This window comes from Penicillium daleae (assembly GCF_028827525.1).
Source record: "Penicillium daleae strain IBT 16125 chromosome Unknown utg000007l_segment0_segment0, whole genome shotgun sequence".
Classification (NCBI taxonomy): Eukaryota; Fungi; Ascomycota; class Eurotiomycetes; order Eurotiales; family Aspergillaceae; genus Penicillium; species Penicillium daleae.
Genome location: NW_026623155.1, coordinates 989,621 through 1,016,174, shown reverse-complemented (window position 1 = coordinate 1,016,174; position 26,554 = coordinate 989,621). Strand labels below are relative to the sequence as shown.

The 26,554-nt window shown below is 49.2% G+C and overlaps 10 protein-coding genes across 10 annotated transcripts; 5 read left to right on the top strand and 5 right to left on the bottom strand.

The window, feature by feature from the left end:
- Positions 1 to 410: 410 nt before the first annotated feature.
- Positions 411 to 1,403, top strand: N7458_007547 (alpha/beta fold hydrolase; the record flags this gene model as incomplete). The annotated part of the gene is made up of 1 exon (XM_056910929.1): positions 411 to 1,403. The coding sequence occupies one exon, from the start codon at positions 411 to 413 to the stop codon at positions 1,401 to 1,403; it is 993 nt and encodes a 330-aa protein (XP_056763755.1).
- A 271-nt stretch (positions 1,404 to 1,674) lies between these two features.
- N7458_007546 (OSTA/TMEM184 family protein) lies at positions 1,675 to 3,162 on the bottom strand (the record flags this gene model as incomplete). Its single annotated transcript, XM_056910928.1, has 5 exons — positions 1,675 to 2,103; positions 2,158 to 2,307; positions 2,370 to 2,856; positions 2,919 to 3,069; positions 3,120 to 3,162. 5 exons carry the CDS (start codon positions 3,160 to 3,162, stop codon positions 1,675 to 1,677), a joined length of 1,260 nt encoding a protein of 419 aa, XP_056763754.1.
- A 1,339-nt stretch (positions 3,163 to 4,501) lies between these two features.
- N7458_007545 (uncharacterized protein) lies at positions 4,502 to 5,079 on the bottom strand (the record flags this gene model as incomplete). Its single annotated transcript, XM_056910927.1, has 2 exons — positions 4,502 to 4,833; positions 4,890 to 5,079. 2 exons carry the CDS (start codon positions 5,077 to 5,079, stop codon positions 4,502 to 4,504), a joined length of 522 nt encoding a protein of 173 aa, XP_056763753.1.
- An 822-nt stretch (positions 5,080 to 5,901) lies between these two features.
- Positions 5,902 to 7,230, top strand: N7458_007544 (putative mitochondrial GTP/GDP transporter Ggc1; the record flags this gene model as incomplete). The annotated part of the gene is made up of 7 exons (XM_056910926.1): positions 5,902 to 5,986; positions 6,061 to 6,098; positions 6,166 to 6,207; positions 6,270 to 6,383; positions 6,448 to 6,581; positions 6,645 to 6,822; positions 6,895 to 7,230. The coding sequence occupies 7 exons, from the start codon at positions 5,902 to 5,904 to the stop codon at positions 7,228 to 7,230; spliced, it is 927 nt and encodes a 308-aa protein (XP_056763752.1).
- Positions 7,231 to 8,661: 1,431 nt separating this feature from the next.
- On the bottom strand, positions 8,662 to 9,312 carry N7458_007543 (NADPH-dependent FMN reductase; the record flags this gene model as incomplete). The annotated part of the gene is made up of 1 exon (XM_056910925.1): positions 8,662 to 9,312. One exon carries the CDS (start codon positions 9,310 to 9,312, stop codon positions 8,662 to 8,664), a length of 651 nt encoding a protein of 216 aa, XP_056763751.1.
- Positions 9,313 to 10,288: 976 nt separating this feature from the next.
- Positions 10,289 to 12,196, bottom strand: hsp70 (molecular chaperone Hsp70; the record flags this gene model as incomplete). Its single annotated transcript, XM_056910924.1, has 1 exon — positions 10,289 to 12,196. The coding sequence occupies one exon, from the start codon at positions 12,194 to 12,196 to the stop codon at positions 10,289 to 10,291; it is 1,908 nt and encodes a 635-aa protein (XP_056763750.1).
- A 2,587-nt stretch (positions 12,197 to 14,783) lies between these two features.
- N7458_007541 (OPT family oligopeptide transporter) lies at positions 14,784 to 17,180 on the top strand (the record flags this gene model as incomplete). The annotated part of the gene is made up of 1 exon (XM_056910923.1): positions 14,784 to 17,180. The coding sequence occupies one exon, from the start codon at positions 14,784 to 14,786 to the stop codon at positions 17,178 to 17,180; it is 2,397 nt and encodes a 798-aa protein (XP_056763749.1).
- Positions 17,181 to 17,549: 369 nt separating this feature from the next.
- Positions 17,550 to 18,149, top strand: N7458_007540 (histone H2A.Z-specific chaperone CHZ1; the record flags this gene model as incomplete). Its single annotated transcript, XM_056910922.1, has 1 exon — positions 17,550 to 18,149. One exon carries the CDS (start codon positions 17,550 to 17,552, stop codon positions 18,147 to 18,149), a length of 600 nt encoding a protein of 199 aa, XP_056763748.1.
- A 765-nt stretch (positions 18,150 to 18,914) lies between these two features.
- On the top strand, positions 18,915 to 19,706 carry N7458_007539 (SNARE domain- containing protein; the record flags this gene model as incomplete). Its single annotated transcript, XM_056910921.1, has 4 exons — positions 18,915 to 18,925; positions 19,042 to 19,236; positions 19,319 to 19,412; positions 19,503 to 19,706. The coding sequence occupies 4 exons, from the start codon at positions 18,915 to 18,917 to the stop codon at positions 19,704 to 19,706; spliced, it is 504 nt and encodes a 167-aa protein (XP_056763747.1).
- A 547-nt stretch (positions 19,707 to 20,253) lies between these two features.
- N7458_007538 (TPR repeat protein) lies at positions 20,254 to 23,593 on the bottom strand (the record flags this gene model as incomplete). Its single annotated transcript, XM_056910920.1, has 3 exons — positions 20,254 to 21,959; positions 22,014 to 22,622; positions 22,966 to 23,593. 3 exons carry the CDS (start codon positions 23,591 to 23,593, stop codon positions 20,254 to 20,256), a joined length of 2,943 nt encoding a protein of 980 aa, XP_056763746.1.
- Positions 23,594 to 26,554: the final 2,961 nt, after the last annotated feature.

The following is a 26,554-nucleotide window of genomic DNA, read 5'->3' as shown; positions in this document are numbered from 1 at the left end:
GCTACATCTTTGCTAGGCTGGGTTTGCCTGCTGGCTTTTTTCTCTCTATGAAAGTAAATGGAAATCGAGGGCTAGTCTTAAAGCTCGCAATTTATGTCTTTTCGAGTAGATTTTGCGCTTCTTGAGCCTTGGCACGGCTTATGCGGCTCTCTAGTCTTCATGAAATCTGGGTACTGTTTAAACCCAGTGCAACTATATTAGCACTAGTACCATGGCATTTGTTTTGCTCTTGCCCAGAATGGACTAAATTGTCCCCACTTGTTCCGCCACCAGCAATGAACGGCCGTAAGCAAGGACTACTCGGCCCTCCATGGCAGAGTTATATGTCCTCGACACTTTCTCTTTTTGATTCTTTCAAATCTTTGTCTTAATTAATCTCTGAAGCTCCCTTTTACTACTGATCTACAATCATGGATCTCTCCAAGCTCACCAAAAAGACCCTCGCAGGCTCCCGGGGCTTCACGTACACATACTACGTTGCTCCTGCTCGCAATTCCAAGCCATCAAACCTCCTCTTGCACGGCTGGCCCGACTCAGCACAGCTCTGGTCCGGCTTCATTAATGACTATCTTCTTCCAAACGGCTACGGCATAGTAGCCCCAGACCTCCTAGGCTTCGGCGAAACTTCCAAGCCCACCGACCCGAAATGCTACTCATGGCGGGACCTGACAGCAGATCTCATCGAGATCCTGGATGCAGAGCAATTGCCTCTCGTAATCGCTGCCGGTCACGACTGGGGTAGCGTTTTGAGCGCGCGCCTGTATAATTTCTACTCGACTCGCGTCTTGGGTCTGATCACGATTAGTATTGCCTACTTGCCACCGATTGGAAAATTCAGCCTAGACGGCATGAATGCAATGACGCGCCAACAATGCGGCTACGGACTCTTGGAATACTGGCACTTTTTCGCCGCGGATGACGGCATTAAGATCATGAGTGAGAATCTGGAATCGGTGTATTGCATGGCGTTTGGCGACCCAAGCACCTGGCTCGAGACAATGGTCGTGCCGGACGGGGCTCGTAAGTTCGTCAGTGAGAAGCGAATGCAGCCTGTGCTACCTTATGCGACGGCAGAGCATAAAAAGGACTTTTTTGATCGACTGGGTAAGGATGGGGGATTTGCGGCTCCGAATTGTTATTACAAGGCTTTTACTGGTGGTGTGCAGGATGAGGCGAATAGCTTAGTTCCTGATGAGAACAAGGTTCTTAAAGTGCCGGTGCTGTTTTGGGGTGGGGAGGGGGATGCTGTGGGTAGACCTGATAGATTGCAGCCTATCATTGATGCAGGATTTGTCCCGGATGTAAAGAGTATTACTCGGGAAGGAGGGCATTGGGCATTGCTTGAGAAGCCGGCTGTGTTTGGTGAGGATATTTTGACTTGGCTACAAGAGAGATTTGATTAGGCGGGTGGTTGTGATGTGTCGATGGGATTGTCTATGTGAGGCTGTCTATGTGAGGCAGTTGACAAGGGATTTGAAGTATAAAGACATTATGAGTGCTAGGTTTCCCAGGAGCAAGCGGAGGAATATCAAAGAGCTCCAGGTATCAGTAAATAGAATGAGGATGTGGCTTGGCAATTAGCATTATAGAGAGAAATACATGCTTTCTAGTTTAGCGAGAAGGAACAGCTTTCCGTAAGTAAACTATATGGACCTCATGATAGTCGGATTAGATTCACCGAAGCCCAGAAATTTGTGCTTCGGAAATCATCTCCTGTGGTCTTGGTGACGATGCTTCTCCAGTTTCGACACCAGTCTCACGCTTTGGAAGATCATAGCTCGGATCACCCATTCGTTTCTTCCGACCAACAAACAACCACCGAAGCCCGCGTGCATTGGCCTTGACAAGATCAGACGGGTTCATCGCATCAACCAGTGCTTTGGCTCCCAATTTTCCACCACGATAGTACTGCGCACTATTGGCGACTGCAGGGCCCGTTGCAATCACGTATGGGCGCCAGGGGAATCCCCAGAAATGCAGGATAGCAAAGAAGCACATTTCGATGGAAATGAGCACATATGGCAAAGCGTTGTTCCAATCTTGAAGCACCACTTTGGCGGATGATTTGACAACGCCGGACGAAGTTAAAAAGTCAATGATTGTCTATAGATGATATCAGTTGCTAGAGCTTTAGGCTTGTCTGTCAGTGGTACTTACCGATTGCCAGAAGGAAAGGAAGATGACCAGCTTGATGCAAAGAATCTTGATGAAGGGCTGATGCTGGGCGATGTCATTCTTCGTCTGAATATAGAATTGGATCAAGCAGTACATGGCAATAGTGACCGCCACCGATTCGATGATTAGAACCTATTTCATTGCCGTTAGGGTTCTATGTATTGCTAGCGAGTCTAGAATTGGAGGCACCTTACCCAAACGTGGGCAAATGCTATATTATCAGAGTCTTCACAGTAGAGGTTCTTAGACTCAGCCGCAACAGCAAGAATGGTCAGAATTAGTCGTAAGAAGCAGTATTGGAATACACCAATCCAGATAACCTTGAAAATAGTTAGTTTGTACCCTCGATCATCCATTATAATAGCATAGCAAAGATCACATACGTTAAACCAAGTTAGTCCACTTCTTGGCTTTCTCCAAGGCCCCTTTTGACCACCAGTGCATTTTTGCATCCATGGAATGGGCCATACCCAATTGACAGGCTCTATATGACGGAAAAACTCCTTTTGATCATGGAGTTCGGGTGCAATATAGGAGCAGAGCAAAGTGAAGAAAGAAGCAATGGCAAATGGCTCATAGCAGTAGCCAATGAGCTCAAAGTACACAGACCACTTGTAGAAGTAAATGCACAGGAACGATGTGAGTGTGTAAATGGGTATCATAAACAAAATGCGGATGACACTTCTAAATTGGTAGACCAATTGAAATCCACCGCTGCTTTTGAATCGAATCAAAATACTCACTATCGCTGTTCGGCTGGCCTGCTGTAGTGTCGAGCGTGGCCGAGGATAATAATTCCTGCCAGGAAAGATGATATGACGAGACAAACCGCCGAAATAATAACACACAAAGTGTGAAAGGTGATCCCGCCATCCCAGAGGTCAACCTCCTGGACTGAAGAAGGTTAGCTCGGGAACGAGCAAATCTTCAAGTTCCTTACTCACTCGTCTCATGTTCCAGCGTCGAATTGCATGATGGCCAGGTCATGGTGGTGAGCCGGTCGGATTCTGGTTCGTGATCAACAGAAACCGCTTGGTCCTCTGAAATCTGAGATTTAAAAAAAGCCCCGGAGCTGGTGATGTATGGAAATATCGGATGTTATGCAAAATTTGTTCTCCTTTTTTTTTGTTGAATAGGTCATATAGCGGCCACATGGGCCACGGCGATCCCAATCACGATCATTAAAATGCTTGTTTAGTGCGTGGGTGTGGGTCGCCGCGTAAGCTTTCTCTGGTGGGCCAAAATATTGCATTTGTCTGCTTTTTGTTATTGTAACCGGTGCCGTATATGTAGTACATCTGCATAAGCTATGCTACCAGAGAGAATAGATCAAGCCATACAGTAGAAGGTAAGTTGTGTTGTTTTTAGCTTTTCGTAAGCGTGACTTATAAGGTCATTAGTATGGCAGCTAACTAGCGGTCGACAGGCCACATTACGCCGCAACACTTGGTACAGTATTGTCTCGCTAGTATTGGGTGTCCTGGTCTTCCGTTCCTTCGTCCGTGGTATCGCTATTCGTCCCAGTATGGTAAAGGCATGACTGAGAGCCCTCCCTTGTTGGTCAATTGCATATACACCATGTTCTGAACTGAATAATTGCTGGAAGAGACGCATGACTGCCCCTCGGTCTTGTAGGTGCACATACTGGCCGGTGGAGAATAGAGCAGGGGTTCTTTCAGATGATCCGCTCGGTAATATCAACTCGACTAGTGGATAATGGGAAAGGAGAGAGAAGTTACTATGTTTATATCCTAGGCTTCGCTCCTAGGAATACTAGAAGTAGGCAGTAAGCAGTACATTTAGCGTCGGAGGACCTTATGGAAGTTATGCGTAAATATCTGGCTTCTGAATGACCTCTCTTCTACGTTCGACATCTCCGCTATACTATCGTGATTGCTAGAATAATACGATCATTCGCGTCTATCTAGGCTAATGACAAACCTGACATGTTTGATCATCTGTGGCCACACGTTGTACTATCAACTCCGCAGTGATGACTTCAAGAGCAATAATATATCGTTACTTCAATGTGCGGGGCTCTTGAGCTTGCATGGAATCAGTAATTACAGTTTATGGATACTTGTTATTACACCCGCAGTTCCTCCTGACTATAAATCGAAGGATCAACATGAAAAGAATAGCAATCGGGTCTCTCCATATTCTAGAAACCCAGACATGATATGTGATAAGTATTCCTGCAATGAAAAAAAGAGTTTGCATCGTCAGAAAGGGACAAGAAAGAAGAGAGACGATGAAAAGAGCGAAACAGCAGAGCGAGGACCACTTGAAAACAATTGTTCCACCTACAGCTCACAAGTCGAAATGACTAATTGCTATTCCCAGGTAGAATACTCTTAGCCCCAGGGATATTCCCTATCGTCATATTCTGAACAGACTCGGCACCTTGAGCCAGACCCAATCCTGCGTTGCTGGCACTCTCTTTGCCCTTATCGAGTAGACCTCCAGCAGGACCCATGTAAGAACCAGATTCGTCCTTGCCAGTTCTCTCAGCCCTGTTAACTCCTTCCTTCGAGGCAAACTGTCCCACTGGTTTCAAGAGTCCCCTGTCACTGATTTGATTTCCAACAAGGTTGACTGTGTCGTCTTGAAGTTTGTCCACTTGGTCTATGCCCGTGACCTTTGTATTGGAGAGGGCATCTGTGCAGATAGAGTTAGCTTCTGAGCAATATACGGGACTGTACACAATCAGTTACCTTTCGTCGCATAAGCGGCTTTGTTGTCGCCTTTTCCAAACCACTTCAGGTATTGATCTTCGATCCAGGGCATCCATTTTTCGTATTGATCATAGTAGGTGCTCTTGGCCCACTGGGAATATGTTTGTTTATGCTCATTTTGAGACTTTCCATCTCCCGAAAGGGGATTTGAGATATCTGAAGAACTCATGACGAGCAACTTGATAAATATAAATGAAACAAGAATAGAATATTCTCGAGGCCTGTTTGATATATTGGACAAGTTGATTGCGTTGACATCTAATATATTGACCTGCTGCGGCTTATGACGTCGGTGGCTCGGTGACAAGGTAGTGAACAAGGTGGTTTAAATAGACAACCACCATGACATAGTAACGGTAGGCTGAGTACAGATGTTAATATGGAATCTTCAACCATCGTAGACAATTGGTAGGTGCTTTGCTGGCAATGTCCTTGGTCAAGGCGATGAATTATGCAGAATTGTAAGCTGTGTTTTTGCCTAAGGCATGAAGCCAGTACATACCGGTTAACGGTCGCGAGGAAGGAACACACGCTTTATGTTATTACTCCAAATCAATGAATACATGATAGAATGGTCGTAGTATCGGATAGTGGGAACAGGCTGGGAAGAAATAAACTCGGTGCTACTAGCAGGATATGGTTGCTGCGTCCATAGGTAAGATTTCTGAGATGTTGTCCACTCAGAGCATATTTCTAGACTATTTCTAGACAACCATCACCATTTCAGCTACTCGTAATTATATCGTGAATAGAAAACTTCTAAAATGGGGTTATAAGGCTGCAGCAGTGCATACTGTATGGGCCAAGAAAGTATAGTTTCGGACCCGAACAGCTCCTCCGACTCCGGATCCCAATCGGGACTAGCGGCCCACCCGAATCGCTCCGATAAAATTTACAGGCACATGTTTCCTCGTTCCTGGGGGATCTCTTGGTCTTTGGTCTTTGGTCTTTGGTCTCTCCGTTAAAGTCTCTCAACCCTCACCAAGCAAAAATGTCTCCTGCTGTCGCCCATGCCGGTGCTGCCGCCTCCAAGGATGTCAAGAAGGAGTCCGCGACTGCTCGTCTCCTCGGTTCTGGTAAGACCAAAATCTGACTCCTAAAAAAAGCGCTTGACACGCGAGAGCCAATTGCTAACGATATGACTTTCTAGGCTCTGCTGGTATCGCCGAGTTGATGGTCTTCCACCCCGTACGGCTCAATTGATCTCGGAACTCTGTCATATCACATCACTAATCTGGATTTGCCCCCTTTATAGGTCGACACCACGGCGAAGCGGTTGATGAGCAACCAGACCCGGGTAAGTATGCACCGGAATGCGAAGGCGAGCGCGCGGACACTTTCTAATTACGAATGGGTTAGATTTCCTCCGCGGCAGAGTTCAACAAGGTCGTTTTCAAGGAGTACGCCGATGCCACCGTCGGCCGCAAGTTCACCTCCCTGTTCCCCGGTCTGGGATACGCCGCTGGTTACAAGGTTAGTGGTGGTATTGAGTCGATGGTGAGAAACTCTACAATTCGCTAACTCTTCTTCCAAATAGGTCCTCCAGCGTATCTACAAGTACGGTGGTCAGCCCTTCGCCCGTGACTACCTCGCCCAGCACCACGGTGCCGCCTTCGACAATGCTTTCGGAAAGGGAACTGGCAAGGCCATCATGCACGCAACTGCTGGCAGGTGAGATATACACTCAGACGGACTAGACGAATATATGGAATTGAGGCTGACTATATGCGCTAGTTTGATCGGCATTGGAGAGATCGTCCTCCTTCCTCTGGACGTCCTGAAGATTAAGCGCCAAACCAACCCCGAGGCCTTCCGTGGCCGTGGTCTGTTCAAGATCATTCAGGATGAGGGCATGGGTTTGTACCGTGGTGCCGGATGGACTGCTGCCCGTAACGCCCCCGGTTCCTTCGCTGTAAGTCATCGTACCCCGTTGTCACGTCCAATGCTTGAACGACACATACTAATGCCCACTTTCCTACTTTAGCTCTTCGGTGGCTCTGCTTTCGCCAAGGAATACATCTACTCCCTCACGGACTACAATAAGGCTAGCTGGTCGCAGAACTTTGTCGCCTCGGTATGCGGTGCTAGCGCCTCGCTGATTGTCTCCGCCCCCTTGGATGTGATCAAGACCCGTATCCAAAACCGCAACTTCGAGCACCCCGAGTCCGGCTTCCGGATCGTCTCCAACATGATGAAGAACGAGGGCTTCCCCGCCTTCTTCAAGGGCTTGACCCCCAAGCTCCTGATGACCGGTCCCAAGCTGGTCTTCAGCTTCTGGCTCGCCCAGACCCTGATCCCTGCCTTTGGCCAGGTTGTATAGAAGGGAAACCTAAAATAAAAGGCCAAGATAACTTGACGAGTTCTTTATAGCCGCGGCGTTCTTCGACACTCTCCTCTTTGTACCCCGAACCTCTTTTTCATCCCTTTTTCTTTTCTCGGCGTCTCTGTCTCTGGTGCGGGCTTTTTTTGTCATAGCCCAGCCTTTCACTGGACCGCTTGTGTATTTTTTTTTCCCTCATAGATATGGTTTATTTGCGACGGGGTCTAGTTTGCAGTCAAGAAGAAATATAAATCCGTCTCTGCTGGGCAATCCAAGCTTCATAATACGAACATAGAGAACTAAATTTTAATCTCGTGTATTCGAGGAATGGTGTAGACGATGACAGAACTCACCAAGCACTGCATCACGTGACTACATATCTCCGTCTTCACTCCGGACCACCCCCTCGAAGCTCGAGACCAGTTCCTCCATAACCAGAACAAAAGCTGACAATATGACCGTCTACCTCATCTCAAAGTATGCACCCATGTCCACGGCATCTGAAGACTTGAGGCCTCGCAGGATCCTGCAAAGATCGCCAACGCAACTTCAATCTTCAACGCCACAGCATACTCTCCCCGGCCTTCTCTCCCAGCACTTGACAGACCATGACTAACTTCTTCTTTACAATAATCAGACTCGGCGACCCAATATTTGCCGTGACTATGGGCATCGCAGCCTCCTCTCTCGCATCCGCCGCGAACAAATCGAGAAGAACCCGGAGAAAGCCTCGGAAATTGGATACGGCACTGTTGTACAACTGGGTCAACGGCGGTTGCAGCGGTGGTGGAATGGGGATTTTAAGGATCTTTGAATGGGATAAATGCACTCGAATATTTATGGGGAGGGAAAAGAAGAAGAAAATAGCCCTCGCTGGGTGCCATTGACTGGGCAGACTGGACTACACTGCACATATTTCCCATCGTGGTCTGGATTAGGTATTGGGAAATCTGGGGTTTTGGTGTTTTCACTTTTGTTGGATTATGGGGCCAATGAGTAATTGATTGATTGATACCTATATACATTGAATTGGAGCTTTTGATAATATCATTTTTTGTGTTGTTGCCTTTACGAACGCCCCATTCTATAGATCTTGGAAAAGGCATATTGAAACAGTTAAGGTGTCTCCGCTGTGTTTCCATCTGGTCTTGCTGTGATAGCCGCAAAGATGTCTCTGTAATGATTTCTGATACTAGAATTAAGACAACTACCACTCACGATTAAGTCACACCTTTCCGTTAGGTATATACACCTACCCTTCCATCTCAGCCATATGTGTCCTGTCTCAACTACCGGGCCCATTCTACATTCCCCAAGCTCGTTTGTAAGAATTGAGACCAACTACTTTAAAATGACACAAGTACATTCGCGCGAGAGTTTACGCTCTTCTACATAGAAGCCAACATGATTCGATTCCAAAAGATTTCAAGACTAAACACGACCAGACAACACCTGCAAAAGCTCCCTATACGCATCCACAATGCCCCTTCTCTCATCTTCCCAAAACCCCAACTTACCCCCACTCCCACTCCCATTCGCAAGCCCAATATCTTCCCCCTTCGCTGCTCTCTCCAACACCCCCCTCCCAGGAAACGCCAACTCAACATTCCTCTCAATAACCTCCATCCTCACACCCCTAAAAACCTCCCTCAACTGTCTATTACACTTTCCACCCCCATGACCCCCGTAACTAACAACGAATGCCGGCTTCCCACTCCACTCGTGATAAAGGTAGTCAATGGCGTTCTTGATAACGGCCGGATATCCCCAGTTGTACTGCGGAACGACGAAGATGAAGGCATGGTAGCGGGTGATTTCGGCGCTCCAGGCGCGCGTGTGATCGTGGTCGTATTGGGATGGGTCTTTGATTTGGGAGGGGATGCTTGATTCGTTGAATAAGGGGAGGTTCCATTCTGCGAGGTCGATTATGTCTGGGGTTGGAATGGTGGTGTCTTGGTGCTTTGTGGATTGGATTGTGTCTAGGACGAATTGGGTGATTTGGGGACAGACTCGTGGTGTTCTGGTGCTGCAAATGATTATGCCGATTTTGGCTGGGTATTCTTCCTGGCCGGTCATGTCCATTCTTCGTTCTGTGTGTGGGTTTGATGGATGGATGAAGATGGATAAGACTCTCTGGCGCTTTGATGTATGGCAAATAGTTGGAGATAAAATGATTGAGGTTCAATGGGTATCTGGGAAAAGGGAGAATACTGGATATACTTGCTCAGCTTTATACTACTGATCTGCCCAAAATTTTGAAGGATGAGTGTTTCGATTTCCCAGGATTGACCTATTTAGGAACTCTCCTCCGCGGGCCCGCGGACGAGACATCACAATGCAGTTTGCTGCTGGTGCGGTTCTCTACCATAAGCACGGTTTTGGGATCGATTACAGCCTGGAACACGAGATCAATGCAATTATATTTTGACACTGTTACCTATTATTGTCGTGTAGTTAGTTGGTGATGGATGGCCCCGACAGGCTGACAGTCGACTATGCCCTCAGCCTTCCCCGCCATCCATGGATTAGATACATATATACACCTTCAACATTACGCATGCAATGAGCCAGACCTAGCCGATAAAATGGTGCTATAATTGCGAATATACTTTCAAAAATGAAGGCGTAACTAAAACTTAATCAGGCGATAAGAAGACAGTATGAAAACCATTCAAGCTGATGTCCAGCGTACCAGGTTGTGCTTGTAGTTTCTTCCAACATTCCGCCCAAATCTTGTCAGCCGAGCAGAAACATTACAATTTTTTTTACTAAAGTCTACACCGAGAAATCTACAAGAGGAAGTAATTGAAATAAAAAAAAAATTTTGTTTGTTATCGCCAGGAATTTTCACCCCAGCCGACATAACCTTGTATCTATGCAATCAGGAAAAAAAAAAGGAAAAACGCGATATCCCATAAGGTCGTAAAACAAGGCATGAAAGAAGGAAAGCTCCTAGCCAGGTCCCAAGCCAAAACACGATCGATGTGTCAACCAGGTGTCAGGGGGATCCAAAAGCCAAGCGCCATTGATATTAGAAAGCATGCTCAGAGCGAGACATTTAGTCAAGCTCCTCGTGATCCTGCTTCTCCTCCTCGACATCATCGGGGCGGCGGGGAGCCTCGGCGCCACCAGGGGCAGCACCGCCGTAGGCAGCGGAGATGATGGGGTTGGCAACACCCTCAAGCTCCTTCTGCTGGGACTCGTACTCTTCCTTCTCGGCGGTCTGGTTGTTGTCGAGCCAAGAGATGACCTCGTTGATCTTGTCCTCAACCTTCTTCTTGTCATCCTCGGAGATCTGGAGCTTGCCCTCGGACAGAGTGTTCTTGAGGGAGTAAGCGTAGGACTCGAGACCGTTCTTGGCCTGGATACGGCCAGCCTCGGCCTCATCCTCGGCCTTGTACTTCTCGGCCTCAGCGAGCATGCGCTCGATCTCCTCCTTGGACAGACGGCCCTTGTCGTTGGTGATGGTGATCTTGTTGGTCTTGCCAGTGCCCTTCTCGACGGCAGAGACGTTCATGATACCATTGGCATCGAGATCGAAGATGACCTCAATCTGGGGGACACCACGGGGGGCGGGGGGAATGCCAGTGAGCTCGAACTTGCCGAGCAGGTTGTTGTCCTTGGTGCGGGCACGCTCACCCTCGAAGACCTGGATCAGGACACCGGGCTGGTTGTCGGAGTAGGTGGAGAAGGTCTCGGACTTCTTGGTGGGGATAGTGGTGTTGCGCTTGATGAGAGGGGTCATGACACCACCAGCGGTCTCGATACCGAGAGACAGAGGGGCAACGTCGAGAAGCAGGATCTCGTTGGTGGACTTGGAGGAAGTGTCACCAGACAGGATAGCGGCCTGGACGGCAGCACCGTAGGCAACAGCCTCATCGGGGTTGATGGACTTGTTGGCGTCCTTGTTGAAGAAGTCGGAAACGAGCTTCTGGATCTTGGGGATACGGGTGGAACCACCGACGAGGACGATCTCGTGGACGGAAGCCTTGTCGATCTTGGCGTCACGGAGGACACGCTCAACGGGCTCCATGGTGGAACGGAAGAGGTCCTGGCAGAGCTCCTCAAAACGGGCACGGGTGATGGAGGTGTAGAAGTCAATGCCCTCGAACAGGGAGTCGATCTCGATGGAGGTCTGGGCAGCGGAGGAGAGGGTACGCTTGGCACGCTCGCAGGCAGTGCGGAGACGGCGGAGAGCACGAGCGTTGCTGGTGAGGTCCTTCTTGTGCTTGCGCTTGAACTCGTTGACGAAGTGGTTGACAAGACGGTTATCGAAGTCCTCACCACCCAGGTGAGTGTCACCAGCAGTGGACTTAACCTCGAAGATACCCTCCTCGATGGTGAGGAGAGACACATCGAAGGTACCACCACCCAGATCGAAGATCAGGACGTTGCGCTCGCCCTCAACCTTCTTGTCGAGACCGTAGGCAATAGCGGCAGCAGTAGGCTCGTTGATGATACGGAGGACATTAAGACCGGCAATGAGACCGGCGTCCTTGGTAGCCTGACGCTGAGAGTCGTTGAAGTAGGCAGGAACAGTGATGACGGCGTTGTTGACGGTGCCACCGAGGTAAGCCTCAGCGGTCTCACGCATCTTGACGAGGATCATGGCAGAGACCTCCTCGGGGGTGAACTGCTTGGCCTCGCCCTTGAACTCAACCTCGATGACGGGCTTGGTGGCCTTCTCGATGACCTTGAAGGGCCAGTGCTTCATATCAGCCTGGACCTCAGCATCCTCGAAACGACGACCAATCAGACGCTTGGCATCGAAGACGGTGTTGTGGGGGTTCATGGCGACCTGGTTCTTGGCGGCATCACCGATGAGACGCTCGGTGTCGGTGAAGGCAACGAACGAGGGGGTAGTGCGGTTACCCTGGTCGTTGGCGATGATCTCAATGCGGTCATCACGGAACACACCCACACAGGAGTAGGTGGTACCCAAATCGATACCGACAGCGGGGGCCATTGTGACGGTTGTGTGTGTATGGAAGAGAGGGATAGGGGTCGGAAGAAAAGGAAACTCGTGAGGTAGTGTACAGGAGGAAGTTTGTGGAGGGGAGGAGAGAAAATTAAAAGGGAAGGTGAGGTCTGAGAAGGGAAAAAAGAAAAAGAGGCAGAGAGTGTGGGCAGCGAAATCCTCCTATATAGTGAGCGGTGTATTGTTCAGAAGCTTCTAGCAGGGGAGCTTCCATGGGCATCCATCGGGTTCCATGACCTTCGATGCCCCAGCAACACCCAGTTCTACGCCTTTCTGGAGGCCAGCCGGGCCTTCCAGACGGGTCTAGTGGAGCCCATGCATTGCCACAAGCTACATGATGGCGTGAGACTGCTCAAGAAAGAGCTCAATTGGTCCTTTGTCAGTTTAGATCGTTTTCATTGTTGATGCATTGATCGAAAAATTTTGGCGGGGCAAGGAATGATGTAATCGATGGTGGGATGACTTGTGGCCGTCTCGCTGGTGACGGTGTGTATTGCTCTTGTATGTGACACTGTTCAGTCACCGCCACAGGCTGGAGAAAGGGGACACTCGGGAGTGTATTGGTATGGTATGGTCACCTCTTTGAGGGCGTCATCATGAATTCATGGACTCCACAGCGCACGACGAAACCAACACTCACGTGAGAGCCAGCACGTGCATTATGAAGCCTCAAACTCAAGGCATCAAATGGTCCCAATCAGATATGGGTGGCTACGTGCAGATGCCGAGAGCACAAAGCACCTTAGCAGAACCTGGGAACTCCAACAAGGAGTCTGCTGACAGGATCAGTACGCAATTTAGGTGATTCTCACCCTCTGTCAACCAGCTTCTCACCCTATCTCTTATGCACTTACCTTACTTCCCTAGGTCGCGCGATACGAAAGCGGCGTTCTTATATTATATTTCAAAATTTTAGAGGATATAGTTTACGTTAACTCTCTTTTTGGTACATACGACCATAGGGTGTGGAGAACAGGGCTTCCCGTCCGCTCAGCCGTACTTAAGCCACACGCCGGCCAGTTAGTAGGATGGTGGGTGACCACATGCGAATCCTGGCTGTTGTATGTTTTTGTTTTTGGTCTTGTTGCAGTCAGGCAGTCAGGCCATAAGACCAGCCACGTGAGGACCTTAATTTCTTAATTTCATAGGTTTGTCACTCTACCGAGTGTTTTTCCTCTGCCAGGTGGGGGCTTTCCTTTCTGAGATGCCGCCGCTTTTACGATAGCGCTCAGAGTCAGACTCAAGAGACCTGATCAAAGTATTCACGTGACCACTCAGAGGGCGCTCAGTGAGTGTGACCAGTCAGCGCACTGATTAGTTAGTTACTGAGAGACCTATCAGAGGCATTTATTAAGCACCTCTGGTGATTCTACCTCGATATGTCCTACATTAGCTAATATTAGAAGGAAGTATCAGTAGTTATGTATGTAAAATTGTTTAAGTTCCATAGTGGGGCCATGGGGAAGGGTAAGCCGAGCCTCACTATTATGTGATTTTCGGATATTAGATAGCATGTACGGAGTAGACTCCCAGGGGTGGGCTCAGAAAGGTCAGGACGGGTGAGGTGACCTGTAACCTGGTCCGGTCATGCGGGAACTACGTTACGTTAAGTGGATCAGACCGACTTAGTAAGCTGATCAGAGCGAGGCGTGCGCAGATCTACTCAGTCAGCTAAAGCAGCGAGAGTCTGAGCACTAAAACGGAAAGGGAAAGCCAAGACGTGGCAGAGGAAATCCGGTCGGTAGGTAACTTTTGTGTACACTCCAAGCCACAAAAGCCATTCGGATATCCTTGCCGGAGGATTGTAGATCGACCCTAAATTAATTTAACAATCGACCCTAACTTCATTCAACAAAGGATCCAATTCCTGCATCCTGGAGAACAATCACCAAAGGACAACCGGTGATGATCTTCTTTTTTGGCCTGGACACTGGGTTCAGTACAGATGTAGTCAGCCATATACCCACCACGGTAGACAAATCACCACACTGGTCTGTTTTGTGTCACCCATAGCTGCTGGTGACACATAGAAATCCAAGCTATGATCAAAGACCCAATCATCATGCCAGTCAGATCACCGCAACATCAGATCTTACCGCGGCTTCATTATCTGAATTCATCTTTCAGGCAAAACGACCGCGGCACTAGCCGTCCCTGGGCGCTCCTGGCTGATAACGCCATCCGCGCTAGGCTTGACTAGCCGAGTCTATTCCTCTCCAAGCTCCTCAAGCTTTCTTTCTTGGCATGTTGGCCCTACTGGGCACGCTCTCAATGTAACACTCCGCACATTGGTCTTGATCGGATCTCTTTGTGTGCCCACAAAACCAGCCTCTCGATTGGCCAAAACCCTAATAATCGGTGCGTCCGTCGGACAATCTTCGCTGTTTCCGAATGGCGAAAAGACACTGGGGTCGCACGCCATGAAGCTGGTGAGAAATTGTAAAGATTGTATAAAAGAAAATGTCTCTCCCTCGCCCTTGCCTCGCCTGGTTTATCTTCTACCCCTACCTCCCCGCCACTTGCTGGAATCCCACTCCACAGAGAGAGAAGGTCTCTTGTCCAGCGGGTATACAAGATGGCGTTCCTGGGTGTGTTCAAGAGAAGGCGCCAGGCCGGACAGGAGGAGGAACCCACGGTGACGGTCGCCGAAGATCACCTCGAAATGCCTGCCCCATCAAAGGATAAGCTGGACGGCACCGTTGTAGATGAGGAGACGATCAAGGCGCAGGGCGAGACTGCGGCCATCGAGCAAGAGAGTCACGATAACCCCGAAATCGCCGCACTGCCTTTGCAAGTACGCCAACTGATCAACTTGACGGATGACCCAACGTTACCGACTATCACCTTCCGCTACTTTGTCCTGGCGGCTCTGTTTGTCATTCCCGGTGCCTTTTTGTCTCAGATGAGCTACTTTCGAACCACCAAGGCTCCATACTCCGTCTTCTTTGTCCAGATCGCCTGTCACTATGCCGGTCATTTCTTGGCTAAAACCCTGCCCGCCTGGAATATTCGTGTACCTGGAACTACCTGGGGATTCAGCTTGAACCCTGGACCCTGGAGCATCAAGGAACATGTGCTGGTCACCGTGACGGCGGCGTCTGGAGCGACCTACAACCTAGGATATGCTCCAATCGTACTCGCGGAGCTTTGGTATGGAGAGCGAATCCACCCTGCCGTGGCTATCTTCTTCATGCTTGCGATTGTGTGGATTGGATACGCATTTGCTGCCCTGGCGCGAAATATTCTCCTACCCGATCCCGAGTACATCTGGCCCCAGGCCTTGATGCAGACCACACTCTTTGAAACATTCCGGAAGACAGACGCCTCCTCCCGTCTCGCACGGCGCCAAATGAAGGTCTTTTTCTTCGCTTTGTTGGGAATGACGCTGTGGCAGTTCCTTCCAGAGTATGTCTTCCCATTTACCTCGTCGCTGGCCTTCCTGTGCTGGGTTGCGCCGCGGAACCCGGTGGCCAACTTTATTGGGTCTGGACTGGGAGGCATGGGATTCCTCAATCTCTCCTTGGATTGGTCAAATATCAACTGGAACGGATCTTCCATCATGCTGACCCCGTGGTGGACCCAGGTTCTCCTGTTCCTGGCTTTTGCTTTCAACTGTTGGGTCCTCATTCCTGCGGCGAAATGGGGAAATCTCGGCGCTTTCAAGCATGGAATTATGTCCAATAGCTTGATGTTGGCTAATGGTACCAGTTATCCGACGTTAGAGGTGCTTACCCCCGATTATCACCTCAATCAGACCGCGTACGAGCATTACGGGCCCATGTACATGGGGCTGCAGAATGTGTGGGCGACTTTCTTCGACTATGCCAAGCTTCCAGCTGCGATTACTTGGATCGCAACATTTGGCTTCTCGCAAGTCAGCGGCAACCTGAAGAAGATCTGGGAAACTCGCAAGGCGGCTAAGGCTGCCAAGGCTGCTGGGAACCAGAGCGAGGGCCAGGGGATTCACTACGCATATCACGATCGCCTGAATGTTATTCAGAGACAATACAAGGAGATTCCACTGTGGTGGTACGTTGTGCTGTTCCTGGCCGGATTCATCATCCTGATCACTTGCATTGCCTGCGGGTATCTCTTCATTCCTATTTGGACCTTGTTCGTGGCTCTTTCTAGTGCGGCCATCTTCGTCATCCCCTTCGCATGGCTCTATGCGATCTCCAACTACCAGCTAGAGACTGGCTCGTTCAACGAGCTGATGTACGGATACATGGTGCACACCAAGGCGGGCTCCGGCCACCAACATCCATGTGGGCCTTCCACATACGGAGCCATCGCCGGAGATGCCTGGTATCGAGCGCAATATATGCTGCAAGACCAGAAGATCGGACATTATATGCATATCCCGCCGCGAGAAATATTTTTCTCCCAGATCTTTGGTGTCTGCATGGGTGTTCCTATCAACTATGCCGTTATCCGATGGATCATGAATACCAAGGGTGACTACATCACCGGCAAGAAGACCGATCCTCTCAACCAGTGGACCGGCCAGAGTCTTCGGAATTCAAACACGTTGGGTATTCAGTACGCTATTCTAGGACCCAAGCGCCTGTTCGCTGAAGCCGAGATGGCGCCCCTGCCTTGGTCGTTCCTCGTGGGCGCAGTCATCCCGCCCATCCTCTACGTCTTCCACCGATTCTTCCCGCGCCTGCGGATTGACCTCTGGAATATCAGTATTTTCTTCGGAGGCCTGGCGATGTTCTATGGAAATGTCAGCACTGGCTATACCTCGGCGATCATCGGCGGATACATTGTGATGTACTGGGCGTACCGCAAGCACTTTGAGGTGTGGAAACGCTATAACTATCTGCTTGCAGCGGCTTTCGATGCTGGATTCAACTTGAACATGCTGCTCATCTTTTTCTTTTTCGGCGCTGGCAAGCAAATTTCGATGCCGAACTGGTGGGGGAATAATAGCGAGTCGGTTGAGCGGTGCTTTGCTCTGGAGAGCTGGTGATTGACGCCCTGCTGTGAGAATAATGTCGGTAGTCGTTGATAATAGTTAAAAATGAGATATGATGAATCTCCTCTATACTGTCCAAAATCCTTATAAATTCAGAATCCATCCACTAGCTGTGTACTTGGTTCATTGCAATCATCCGTCGAGTCCAGCCATGAACCTGTGTACCGGTTGATGCCTGAGGCCCCAAGGCCCTCGCCCCACAGCGGCGAATCACATCACGGGATCTCGAGGCGTCCCTTGCTGTTGCGGGTTGTTTTGGTTGGAGAGCTACACCTTGCAGACCGTCTCTTTTAAATCCTCCCCTTTCCACTCTCCTTCCCTCTCTCCTCCATCGCTCTCTACCACAATCACAAATCTTCCACCATGGGTGACCACGCTACCATCAACGACACCTCCGCTACCGAGGCTACCTTTGCCGACAAGGGCAAGGGCAAGGCCAAGGACCCCGAGCTGAGCATGGAGGAGGACAGCGACTCCGAGTCTGAGAACGGTGATGAGATGGTAAGTACCTTGCGCATTACCCATCGCCTTGAGATTGTTGCCTTTGCTGCCATCATGACCACCTTACTGACCTGTTGCAATAGAATGACAATGGTACACAACCCCTCCTCTCCCCCCACTTGCATCCTACCACCGTCACTGCCTATTTTACCGTGTCGTCACAACCCAATGGTTGAAACGCGCCTTGGCTCTGGCCGTCGCGACACCTCAACACCCTCCACCAACTCTCCCCTCCTCCCAAATCTATTCATCACTAATATCCAACCCACAGACGACGAGGACGTTGAAGACAACCTGGAACCCATCTCCGAATCCAACATCATCTCCGGTGGCCGCCGCACCCGTGGCAAGACCATTGACTGGGAAGAAGTCCGCAACAAGAACTCCGACGAGATGGAGGAGGACGAAGATGATGACGAGGACTACCATGGCGGCGGCGATGACGACCAGATGCGCGACTAAGCGCGCGCTGGGCGCCATGACGACTGCGACAAAGCTCAAGCTCTGATGATAAATGACTTGCTTTGGAGGATCGGCGCTTTTTGACTGGATGGGTGGCTCTCTCGGTCGTGTCTTCGGGGCATGTGTTCTCTTCCCTGTTCTCTGTTGATTTGCTCGAGGCATCCCTTTCTCGACGGGGATCGGATGGTCTTTCTCGATGCAGGTTTTGAGAATTGGGCTCGTGCACTGCTTGTACAGCGATGGCAATGACTCAATGAAGCTTGCTTGGTTTTAAAACTTATTTCCTGGCTCAGATTAATGGATCTATTTCTGAGTATTGACTGTTCATAGTAGGGTGATGTCGATAGAGATAGTTGTAGATCTATCTGTAGAACTTGGTCGGCGCGGACAATTCGTGATGAACGTGCATGACTGACGATACCCAGACCAAGGTACAGTCGAACAATCCAAATAGACCACAACAATGATCATCACTCGAAATCAAACACTGAATTCCAATCCCACTTGGCATACAAAGAGTAAACAGGTACGCCCCATCACGTGCAGCCGGCTCGGTCTCGGCCACCATACGCTTTGGCCACCTGTGTTTTTGTGCTCCGCAAGCATCCAAAGAAAGCACCAACTACGCCCAAAGACGGGCGATTCTCTCATTCTCGGCGTCGCGCAATGTCCCTATTCCACTGTTGACACAGAAACCAACCTACCAACTGATCTGACGACCCAACACAACCCTGCGGTTCTCTGAACCACCCGCAACGATCCACCATGGCTTCACGGTATACTCCCATCCCATCTCCCCTTTCTTAGCAGTCTATCTCGGTCGGCCAGCCACACACAGACTTGCGCACTCGAAATAGCGACTTTGACTAATATGACATGTTATCGCGAATAGATTTCCACGCCAACGAGATCCCCGCTCTTCCTCATCGCTATTCGACTCGTACGGTGGTGGCGACTCACGTCCGGCGAGCAGATCTCCTGTCCCGTCAGGTGGATATGGATACGGGGGGTATGCTGGCCCAGCGGCCAATGCTTATCCCAACGGGAATGGTAGCGCGAGTTTCCGCAGTGCGACACCTGATAAGAAGTACGTCACTCGGCAGACTGGAGAAGCGTTCATACGCACCTGTGCTTGTCGGTTTGCGGATATAATCTAACGCTCGTTGTAGGGGCCACTACTCCGACGCCGTACTCTCCTCGCTTGAATCCCAAAATGACGCCGAAGTGGAAGGCATCACTGCCAAAGTGAAGATGTTGAAAGATGTAAGCAGTTCCCGCATCCCACTCCATGCCCATAATAAGGGCAGACAAGCCCCGTTGTAACAGCCAGATACTAATATCCCCCGGTTCTAGATGACGATAGCCATCGGCGACGAGATCCGCGACACCACGTACCTAAATACCCTCGAAAACTCCTTCGAGAGCACCCGGGTAAAGCTCCGCGGGAATATGAATCGCATGCTGCGCATGGCGGAGCGTACTGGTGTCGGGTGGAAGGTCTGGCTGGGCTTTTTCGCCGCTGTTTTCTTCCTTTTCTTCTATGTGTGGGTATTCTAGGGGATGATATACTTTGGCAACCAAGGTTGAACTGCCTTTGTTTTTACGCTTTGGCTGGGCAGGCTTGATGCAATATTTAATCTGTCGATGGAGAACCTCGTGGGCCCAGGCGGCGAACGCATATATACAAGTTTGTTATTATCTGCATGATTTCATTGGACTGTGGCGTTTGGGGGAGCTTTCTTTGTGTTTGTTTCTTCCTACCCTTTGTGGCTGGGACTTGGACAAGCCTTTTCCTGTTGGTCTTCTTGTTTTATTACCCTTGCAATCCTCGTCCTTCGGCTGGTTTGGTGCCTCTGTGCGCTGCATTTTGAACCTGGACTGGTCATAAAATCGGATTGCCAGTTCTCAAGGATGTATCCGTACATACTAAAGCATTTTGTACATAGAGCGACTGCTCTGGAATTACTTTGGTCGAATGGAGTCACGTCATTTCTTGTCCTAATCCCTCCTCCGCCTCTAATACCTTGAATTAATATCATCGCTGAAAGGTGCAAGTGTGGTATTCCTCTTCTTCCAGCCCGCTAGCGCATCTTCTACACCTGATTCAGCTTGGCTTGCTCCCCAGAGTTCCTAGATTATGGACAGCGTTGAGGGTCGACGGGTGGTTTTCCCCAAGCGCTTCCTTGTATCCAGCTAGCGCCCGCTTATACATCTTCTCCGCTTGCTCCAGCTTGCCTTGCTTCCAATAGAGAACCCCGAAGTTGGTGACAGTATCGAGAGTCGACGAGTGATTTGATCCGAGCACTTTCTCTTTCCCAGATAGCGCCTGCTGGTACATCTGCTCCGCCAGGTCTAGCTTGCCCTGTTCACTGTATAAAGTCCCGATATTCATGATCGAGGCGAGGGTGGACGTATGGTCCACTCCAAGCGCTTTCTCTTTCCCAGCTAGAGCCCGCTGGTGCATCTGCTCCGACTGTTCTAGTTTGCCTTGTTGTCGATATAGAACCCCAAGACTATCGGCAACCGTAAGGCTCGACGGATGATCTGTTCCAAGCGCTTTCTCGTACCTAGCTAGCACTTGCTTGTAGATCGGCTCTGCTTGCTCCAGCTTACCTTGCTTCCAATATAGAACCCCGAGATTGTAGACAGTGTCAAGGGTCGACATGTGGTTTTCTCCAAGCACGAGCTCCTTAGATAGCGCCCGCTGGTACATATGCTCGGCCTGATCTAGCTTGCACTGGTTCTGATATAGACTACTGAGACTATTCATAGTCTGAAGGATCGACCTGTCGTCCTCTACCAGAACTTTCTCGTACCCAGCTAGCGCTCGCTGGTACATCTGCTCCGCCTGGTCTAGCTTTGCTTGCTTCCGATATAGAATCCCGAGATTGTTGATGGTGCGAAGGGTTGACGGATGGTTCATTCCAAGTGCTTTCTCTCTCCCAGCTAGTACACGCTGGTACAACTGCTCGGCCTGATCCAGCTTGCCTTGGTTCCGATATAGAATCCCTATGTTGTGTACAGTATCGAGGGTCGACAGGTTATCCGCTCCGAGCGCTTTTTCTTTCCCAGTCAGGGCTCGCTGATACATCTGCTCTGCAGCAAGAAAATGAAGCTGGCGTTGAAGTAGATTTCCAATTTGTGAAGCTTGATCGAGTCGACAGGGCGTAATTTTGTATGTACCGTCGATCTTACACAAGTGCTGTTGCACAAGTCGCGTAGCATGTGCAGCTAAAGGAGCATAGGAGAGCTTTGCAAAATCTTCCGAGTCATCATTTTTGATAGACGCGGAAATGCAATCAAAAGCATACCAATAATGCTCTACGTCGATATTTTTATTGAGTGCTGCCAATGTCCAGTCGTGCACGCAGTTATGCATACTCCATGACCCAAACGTTTGATCAACGTCTAGGAAATAGTAATCGGTCAGGATTCTCATGACTTTTTCAAAATCAAAGTCGTCTATGAGGACTTTACGAAGCCACTCGGGGGAATTATCGACAATTCCAACATGAAAATGCTCGTACCAAAGTCTATGGTTGTCGAAGTAGGCGAGGATTTTAAGCATTTTCGCCGCGTCCGGATTTTCCTTTTCTATACGAAAATATGACAGATCCCACGTTGTGTAGAGGGTGCGCTCTTGATATTCCTGAAGCTCTAGTGATCGGTCCGGGTCAAGGTTCCAGCGTTTCTCGTATTCTCGAAGGTAGCGTTCGAAAGTAAAGATACTGCGCTGGAGATACGTCCCGGCGGTAGCTAAGGCAAGAGGAAGACCTGCAAGTCGCTCTGCAAGGCGCTTTGCATGAGGATCTAATGATAGTGGTTAGAATATTTTCGAAAGATTTGTTTATAGTTATACCATACCTAAGTGGACATTCTCTCGTTTTGATCGGGTCTGCAGGATTGCGAGGCTATCTTCAATATTCTGAAAAGGCTTTATATGGAGAGAGGTCCCAGTGACGAGATCCGGCCGTCGAGTAGTGACAATAATGTCTCCATGAGAGGCCGGAGGGTAATAGCGGTCAATTTTAAACTGAGTAGGGTCGTCGTAGTTGTCAAAGATCAATAGCCACCCAGTATTCTTCGGCGTACATAGCCATTGGTGGATACGTCTCTCGATCTCTTTGTCCTCCAACACACTAGGTTGATCAACGTCAAAGATCAGGCCAGCCACCATTCGGAAACTGTCTTGTAATGCGGTCTCAGATACTGCATTAAGCCATAGAACCGAGTCATAGGATCCACGGCCAGACTCAGAATAGGCGATCGCAAGCTGGGTCTTGCCAATACCACCAATGCCCCCGAGGACTAGGCGCCGTTGCTTTTGTGCCCTGTTGTCGGGGTGTAGAACTTTTGCAATCTCATCAAGCTCGTAGCCACGACCGATGAACAGTTCGGAGGGAATGTAAGGTGCTTGACCGCGTAATATGCCAACAAGTCCGCGATAGCTGAAGTTGGCCTGCGGTTTTATAACTACAAAGGACAGTCAGTTAAGCATTTCACTGGCTTAGATATAAATCTTTTGTCATAGTAAGAGGATTCGAATCGTTTCCAAAGCATAAATAGCTTACATGATGGAGACAGGAAATAGCAGAGAGCGAGTTTACGCTAAGATATACCACTTAGCTTCAGTGCTCTGTCCACCAACACGGAAGGTTATGCGATTTAAACCATGCGATCAAATCAGGAAGCATGACGGATCAGGAAAACCACGCATGACGCTGAGCATATGCTCGATTCTCCACGCTGAATGGAAGCAGGAAAGGAAACTGTCTCTGTCGTGCAAGTGATAAAAAGCGACATTGCTAATCCTTACCGAAGCTTTGACGTTCAGCAATATACTGCGTTCCATTACCACTGTTGACATGATAAGCCCCATAGCCCTTGTGGACGTAGTTATGCTGTGTTCCTCCATTATTCGTGAAAGTCATGCCCAGGTTGTCTTCGTGAGGTGTCGAAGAATCGACTGAACTGATTTCTTTTATGATGTTTTCAAGTTCGAGGTTTTGCTGCTGATTCGCAGACTGGACCGCATTATGGTTGACAATGAGTTGGACGTCTTCGGTAATTGATCTCATAAGCTCTTCGACCTTGTTTCCTTTGCCAAGTCTTTGCAGGACTTTCAGATATCGCTTCTCTCGTGTATCGGTTTCACCGGGAACGACTTTCTCGAAGATAACTCTCAAGTTGAGAGCTTTTGTATCACACGCATCAAGGCTCTTCTCTAAGGCCTCGAAGGCTTCTTCAGATATTGAGTCTTTTCTTGATTCTAGATGGCTTTTGCATGCCTCCAAAGTATCGAGGAGGATTGGGAGTCGGCGTCGAACAACTTCGAATGCGGCTGATAACTTCATGTCTTTCCGAGCACTGTCATAAATCTTAATCGAGGCATCAAGGATGGAAATGATCGCGGATATACCGCCGATCACCTCCAAACCTGACATCCTAACAGGATCGATGAAGATAGATTATGGTTTAACCAAGAGAACAGAATGGTGCACACTCGGCTATTTATTAGAGCCAAGGAGGGGTAGGAGGCGCAGCCCCTAGGCGCCAGCGGGGAACCACATGCGCCCCCAAATATCTGTAGAATGTGATAGCGCTACTTTAGTTTGCTTCTCACGACCCTAAAAGCACCAATTATCTCCTCGGGCGGTGATACGTTGCATGGTTAGGAGCAGATAGTTCCTCTCCAAGCCGCTTTTGCTGCTGCTTCCCGTCAGCACCTTGAACTAGCCGCCCGAGACAACTACGCAGTTCCGCCCGTTTCTAAGACCCAGATTCAGAAGAGTAGATCCAATCAACTTCTTCCTCTCTCTCTTCAGGTTTTTAATTTTGCTATGTCACCTTGCTTAACTCTCTTCGCCCTTGCCTACTATGGAGTAATTCAGAGTTCTGCTGGATAAACCGTGCTTAGTAATATGCCCTTGTCCTAACTAACGCTGTTATCGTCCGCCGCAGTACAGTATTATCAAGGTGTGTCGTGTCATAGTGGCGACATGATCAGAAAAAGACTTCGAGACAGCAAATTGTTACACTGGTACTTTGTTGGCACCGGGGCAGCCCTTCCCGCATGATATGTTTGGAAACGTAAGTATATACTAGGTTTCTGAATACAGTTGTTTCACTGCAATATTTTGTAGTATTGCCCGCGCCGTGCCTTTATTACTTACGGCTGTACTATTATACAAGCTGCATGACTTGGTATTCCTCTATTAATGCGGATGACTCAAGAAGTTACCACGCTAAGGCATTAGGGGTGGGACTAGAAGAGATTCTGTGTGTCACTTAGTCAAGTCGATCTCGAGAAGGACGATACAAGAAAGGGCCTTGAAGACGGCCGGTTGTCTCGTGGTTGTTGAACGGTGTTTAAAGTCGATTTGTGTTGGTCGTATTTCTAAGTTCTGAGTATCAAAAAGCTTATTATCGATCGATGGAAGCCCGGAATGCGGCTCAATCAAAGACTTACTTTCTTCCATACTGGTGGAGATGAAAAGAAAACACAAAACTTGTACGAGGAAGAAAGTGATATTTGGTATTCTTTCCCCTTGAATCAATCACCAACCTACTCCAAATTGACTTCCTCGGGGAACTATATCTCTGTTGCTAGACATGAGGTCACCCAGCACTTCCCCACAATTTTTCAACTTTGGGGTCCCGGACCATGACTAATAAATGGCAAATTTGGGCTCTGAACAATATAGCTATAACCTAATTAGCATCGGATTTGTCAGATTGGTTAGGGGATTGGTCCGGGATTTTCGATCAGAAAGTAGCAAATTTCGTGGCCTGGCATCCCGTGGTTTACACGGAGTATATCCCTATTGTTTATGAGATTCCGGCGGCTCTCCTCGGCTTGCCAGGTTCATTTTCCGCAACAGAACACTTTGGAAGCTTCACGCGATCACCCTTGTTTTCACCATTCGCTAAGCCAAAGTATCAAGTAAAACCCTTGATCTTTTCACAGCCTATCCGTCGATTCTGTGGGTTCTTATGATCAGAAGAAAAAATTTTCTCCTCGTCGACGAGCACTTGATACATAATCTACACCTTTGAACGCGCCAATCAAAGGGCTATTTTCTGGTTCAGCTTGGCCTGGCAACCCACCAATCACGAAGCTCAGACCACGGCTGCTCTCGTCGGGTGCCAGTTCGACTTTTTGTGTGGATTGAAGCTTCCGTTTAGGGAAGACTTGGAGTATTAATGTGGGTCAATACCAGAATATCAAGATATTCAGTTGCTATGCACAGCTACCGTACTAATAGAGATCTTAGCACACTGCTAGGGTCCTAGAGTTGCTATGACACGTCTGCCATTCCTTCATAGGGATCCTGGACGGCACGGAAGTGGAGCCTGGCCAAGAGCCAGGCCCAGTTGAAAGGAGAGTGGACAATTCCCAGAGCTCTTCGAGAAGGCCCGAAAATGGGTAATAAAGGTTCTTCCTTCATAAGACCATGCCTTAGAAATCCGATGTCGACCTCATCCCTTGCTTCTTGTAAAATGCCTCTGGGCCGAGTGCTCGGGTTAGCTTACCCTTTGTCTCTCCTTTCTTCTTGCCCCGATCCAGGGGGAGATTCACTCAACAAAGCATTCGTACCGGAGAATACCTTGCACGATTGAACCATGGTTGACCTTTTTTGTTTTTTGGAATTATTTGATGTTAAAGAGGGAAATCGTGTATCCCGTAGGAGCTATCCGTATCCTACCCCCGTTTCCCCCATCCTAAGATGTCTATTTGTTTGTGGTTTGTATTTAGGGCTCGAATCCCCACCAGTCAGCGCATCTACAAATCCCGCCCGTTCATTGGCGGCATCTCAAACCGAAGCAAAAGGGTCGCACTGGTAATTAATCGTGACTATGCTCTACCACCCTCGTAGTCGAGTAATTTTTTGCTATAGCCTGATGTTCAGACTGCGTCCATGACCGGCAAAAGACCAGGAAAACAATCATCCAAATCACCGGGGGGAGGGTGCGTCTGCGCAGAATGAAGTATCGACGGCGCTACCAGAGCCACATAGTGCCCCTGCAACGCCTAAGCGGCCGTCTATTCAGGACAGAACGTCGACGTGGGGAGCAACAAGAACGACCAACTCCGCGCCCGCTCTAGCATCCTCGCAGAGTGTGCAAAATATGTCCAAGGCCAAAGTGGCTATTCCGCGCCAGCCACCAAATAATCATGCACCGCGCTACAATCGACGGGTCCCGCGGGCTTGTGAGTCGTGTAGACAGCGGAAAACGAAATGCAGCGGCGATACCCCCATATGTCGACAATGTCGGGAGTTAAGAGTCAATTGTCATTACCCCGTGGGTTGGAGGGAACGGATGAAAAAGTGGGCGAATCGAACCAATTTCCGCCGTCCTTGTCTGGCAAAACACACAATAAAAGAACTGCAATCGATTAACTA